The sequence below is a fragment of the Physella acuta genome, unplaced genomic scaffold (genome assembly GCF_028476545.2).
Source record: "Physella acuta isolate Inbredline_101_S28 unplaced genomic scaffold, ASM2847654v3 ptg000599l, whole genome shotgun sequence".
Taxonomy (NCBI): domain Eukaryota; kingdom Metazoa; phylum Mollusca; class Gastropoda; family Physidae; genus Physella; species Physella acuta.
The window spans coordinates 39,757-44,562 of record NW_026732118.1 but is presented as its reverse complement, the minus strand read 5'-3'; the positions used below and the strand labels follow the sequence as shown (position 1 = coordinate 44,562).

General features: G+C 46.2%; 1 protein-coding gene across 1 annotated transcript; it reads left to right on the top strand.

The window, feature by feature from the left end:
- Positions 1-507: 507 nt before the first annotated feature.
- LOC131947556 (protein PERCC1-like) lies at positions 508-1,503 on the top strand. Its single transcript, XM_059308803.1, has one exon. The coding sequence runs from the start codon at positions 508-510 to the stop codon at positions 1,501-1,503; it is 996 nt and encodes a 331-aa protein (XP_059164786.1).
- The last annotated feature ends 3,303 nt before the right edge of the window (positions 1,504-4,806 follow it).

Sequence of the window (4,806 nt, the reverse complement as noted above, 5' to 3'; positions counted from 1 at the left end):
TTACAAGGTAAACAAAAACAGATGTAGCTCACGATTGTGAGTTTGCTTGTGTAATGATTGGGTGATGCATACACAAAAGATCGTGTTAATATTCAAGCACTTTACAACACAAGTAGAGGAGATCGAAACCTGAAGAAAATGGTTTGACCTAACACGTTTCTTATCAATTGTGTTTCAAACTATTTTAATTGATGGATACTATAAAAACACCTGTACATGTTCGTATCCACGCCCACCAGTGCACATAACCACGCCCACCAGTGTGCATAGCATCGCCCACAAGTGTGTTTAACCACGCCCACCAGTGCACATAACCACGTCTACCAGTGCAAACAACCACGCCTACCAGTGCACACAACCACGTCCACCAGTGTACTTAGCCACGCCCACCAGCGCAAACAACTACGCCTACCTGTGCACATAACCACGCTCACCAGCGCATACAAACCACGCCCAATGCGTGCATAAAGATTCACGCCTCTCACCTGACACCACCAAGCATTCCCTATGTTGGCCATGCACCATCATGACCCTAGCGGGCCAGAGTTCCGACCCGGCCCCTACTACCAGCGCGACTTCGGCTCCCACTTCCTGCCCGACCCCCGCCTCTGCCACCCGCTCCAGCAACCCCCGGACTACCAGCTCGCCTTCCCGGCGTACCCTCACCCTCTTCTACAACACGAGCCGGTTTCCGGTTACCCGTACCACAACAGACCGGCACCGTCGAAACAGGATTCGTTCCCGGGTCCGAAACAACACGCTACCCTCCTCTCATCTACGCAGGAGCAACGACAGGAGAATCGAGAAGAAGAGGAGTATGAGGACATTGAAGACGACGAAAAAAGTTACCTCGACGACGAGGATCTTCGCAAAACCTACGAGCAGTACCGCCGCCATGTCCAGCAGCAACAACCGGACGTGACGTCACAGCTGTTGGACTTTGCCTGCATGGTGAGCTCGGACATTCAAAAGTTCTTCGGGCGGGCGAAGGACCAGGACGACTCGTGCGACGTGTACGAGGACAAATGGGCGACAACCCAGTCGGGGAGAGAACTCTACTACGCGGATTTGTTGCGCATCGCGCAGGGGGACACGGACCCCGCCAGGAAACCGTCGCCGTCGTCCTCCAACTCCTCACCCCCGGGCATCAGCCGCGTGCCTCAGTACAGCGGCAGACGTGACCTGTCTATCGGCATCGGGCCGTTGAAAGAACTCTTTGACTACGGCCTGCTTAAAGAGAAAACTCACCCGGTTTTGAGGGTCGGGCAAAAATATAATCCACCCCCGGGGTCGGGCCGTGACGTCGTTCCCATGCAGCAACGGAAATTCCCGGCCAGTTTTTGGCGGGAACCGAGCAGTTCGGGTTTTACCTGTGGTGACACGAATCGTCTGGAGGCCACCATCCCGGCAAGTCAGTTGCCAGATTTCACGGACTTAATGGAGAGCTGGCAGGGCGGGGGTGTGGGGGCGCTGAATGGATCGGATAGAAGGTTAAGGTTGTGACCTTGACATGGGAGAACTTTGCCATTCCGTATTACCATCCAGCGCTACAACATCATCCTCATCTTATACCACCGTACACCAGGATATACAAGGCTGTTTTGCGACAACATAATTTGACGATTGTTATTTTTTAAACCCCACCAAAACCGAACAAAGTGAAGAGTTGTAGCACCAAAAAGACCGTGGCGGTTCCGGCAAGGATGAGTGAAGACCTGAATCTCTAACTCCTGCGTCAGCGCCTGGTCTAAGAAGCCACATCCCACGGAAATGATACACATTTTTTTTTCAGCTTTAAGTGACAGTTCCTCTAAAAGCTTGCGGCATGAAATGTGGATTATTTTCTTTTTTAGCAGTGGGCGAAGGACTGCTAGTTGTAGGGGGAAAAAAAAAACCTACTCGTTATTAATATGCCATCTGTAAAAATGTTTTGATAATTGGAACTGATCAGGGTCAAATTAATGAAGGAGAAATGAACAACTTAACACGGGGCACATAGAGCCGAATCGTGGTCTACAAAGGTGGTAAGACGCGCTGACCTTCACCTTACAGGTACCAGCCACGCATCATATCACGTGCTCAACAAACGACACAATGGGAAAAAACGACAAAGCATTTATTTCATAAATGTTTATATACGCTTCACATATCGCTTTTCTCAGACCCCTGGAGCTTAATTAATGACAATCACTACTCGGAATATTTATCTGCATTTTCTTTACTCGCGTGGTCAGTATCGGATTAGAAGTCATTTATAAATGACGTCACGCTATTTGGGGGGGGGGATTTTTAACTCTTCCCCATCCCACCATCACACCGTCACTAAAGCCAACCCTCTCCCTATAATGACGTCACACCTCAGCCTATAAATATTAATCATCTAAATGTTAATCAACTTCTAATAAAATAAAAATAAAAAACAGCTTTCAAAAATGCGAAATAATGGCAAAAATTCAGCTTTATACATTACTTTAAAAAAATGCAACAGTGTGACGTCACACTTACTGAACACACCCCCCCCACCCCTAATCACATATCCTCACAAAATTCCAACCCCCAACCCAATTCCTCTAGTAGTATGACGCCAATTATGGACGACCCCAGTTCAACAAAACCACAGCCACCCCCTACATTTATTGTATGCTAGTTTCTACTCAATATTGACTGTAGATTTTTTAACTTCGGTATTGTGCACATATTGTATAACACAAAAATTATAACATCTCATACCACCATCCGAGTTAGTTAACATTTTCATGGACCATCAATTTTATATAACATTCAGAAAACACCCTTTTCTTCCTATAGAGCAGGGGTTTCCAAACATCAACCCGCGGGCCGCATCCGGCCCGCGAGCTCCTCTAATCCGGCCAGCGGAGATCTTTTTGTCCACTTGAAATTTGTATATATTTCTATATAAATTATATTTTGTTGTGTGAGGGGGGGGGGGCACCACCCCGAAAAGATGCCTTGAAGAAACTCTGGCCCCCTGACTGATATTTGATAGTTAATGGCCCTCTGGCTGAAAAGTTTGGAGACCCCTGCACAATAGAGCAATGGACTATAATAAGTTGTTCCGTAAAGCCTGTATTAAAAATATTTAATATAGTTATACATGCCTTTCTTGTATATCTTCGGGACATACAAAATAATCCTATACGAATTGGGTAGCGAGAAGGTAAAACCCCCTAACCCCCCCCCCTGCCTACGCCACTGCCCCCACCCCTTTGTGTAATACAATATGTGCACGGTCCTTTAAGCTGATTCGTTTTTTTCTTTAAAGGATCGTAGAGTATAGAATTAGATCAGTGGTTCTTAACCTGGGGTTCGATCCAACCCCAGGGGTTCGGTGAGTCATTCACAGGGGTTCGGCGGAGGTCAAGAAACACACCCGACTCATATGATTCACGATCGGATTTTGTCAGTGCAGACGATAGAGCTATTAAGGATTCACCGAATGCGCGAATGAAACAGGTGGGGGTTCGGTACCTCCAAAAATGTTGAGAACCACTGTTTTAGAGTGAGTTGAATGGAGAAACTAGCTTCCTTTTAGAAAATTCCTACAGCTTTACTATTATATATATATATATATATATATATATATATATATATATATATATATATATATATATATATATATATATATATATCTTTGACATAAGAGTGATTGTTAATTAATCTCCCATGGGAGATCATCGGTTTTCTGCATTATTTACTCATTACAACAAAAATAAACAATTAAAAAAAACACGATTATATTTAGAATTTTGTAAATAACAATCATTAAAAGTTAATGTCGCAATGCTGTATTGGTATGTTTAGTTTGTGTTTTGTTGATAAGCACAGTGGTACATTTGGTATGGATTTTCTCTTTCAAATAAGACGATTATAAATAATAGAAGAAAGTATCAAATGTCAGAAAAGTATTTTTCTAAGTTCATACTTTCATCTTTTATTTAATTTCAGTAATGTTTAATAAATACTCTTAGTCAGTAAGAAAGTTTCTTGCTTCTATTTTCTGGCACCCTGGTCGACACGAATTTTTTGCGCCATGGTCGACCAGAAATTTTGGCGCCCTGGTCGACCCAGTAGCGTAGCGAGGGGGGGTGGGCGGGGGGTGCGACATATGTCCACGGGCGCCGACCTTAGGGGGCGCCAAAATGGGTTGGAAAGATAAATTGAAAGGTTGAGGGGGGTGCAAATCGAAAGTTTGAGGGGGGGGGGGGCTGCAAATCGAAAAGTTTGTCCCCGGGCGCCGGGAAGGGTCGCTACGCCTCTGGGTCGACCAGAGATTTTAGCGCCCTGGTCGACCAGAGATTTTGGCGCCCTGGTCGACTAGAGATTCTAGCGCCCTGGTCGACCAGAGATTTTGGCGCCCTGGTCGACCAGAGATTTTAGCGCCCTGGTCGACCAGAGATTTGGCTCCCTGATCGACCAGAGATTTTGGCGCCCTGGTCGACCAGAGATTTGGCTCCCTGATCGACCAGAGATTTTGACGCCCTGGTCGACACGAGATAGTAAAACCCCAATTGATGCGAGAATTTGGCCCCTGGATCGACATACCATTTTTACGCGTTGGTCGACAAAATTTTGACGCCTTGGTCGACACAAGATTTTGGCAGCCTGGTCGCAGTGTTTCTTCCAGACTTTTTTTCTCCGGGGGGGGGGGGGGGGGGCACTTAAAATTTTCGGGGGGGGGGGGGGCGGTAGACTTTCTGGGGGGGGGGGGCGGACACTGTTAAAAGTATATATTTTCTGTATAAATTATATAAATTTCATTTCGTTCGGGGGGGGGGGGGGGGGTAA

Coding starts and splice junctions, on each gene's coding strand:
- LOC131947556 (XM_059308803.1), top strand. CDS start 508: ATGTTGGCCATGCACCATCATGACCCTAGCGGGCCAGAGTTCCGACCC.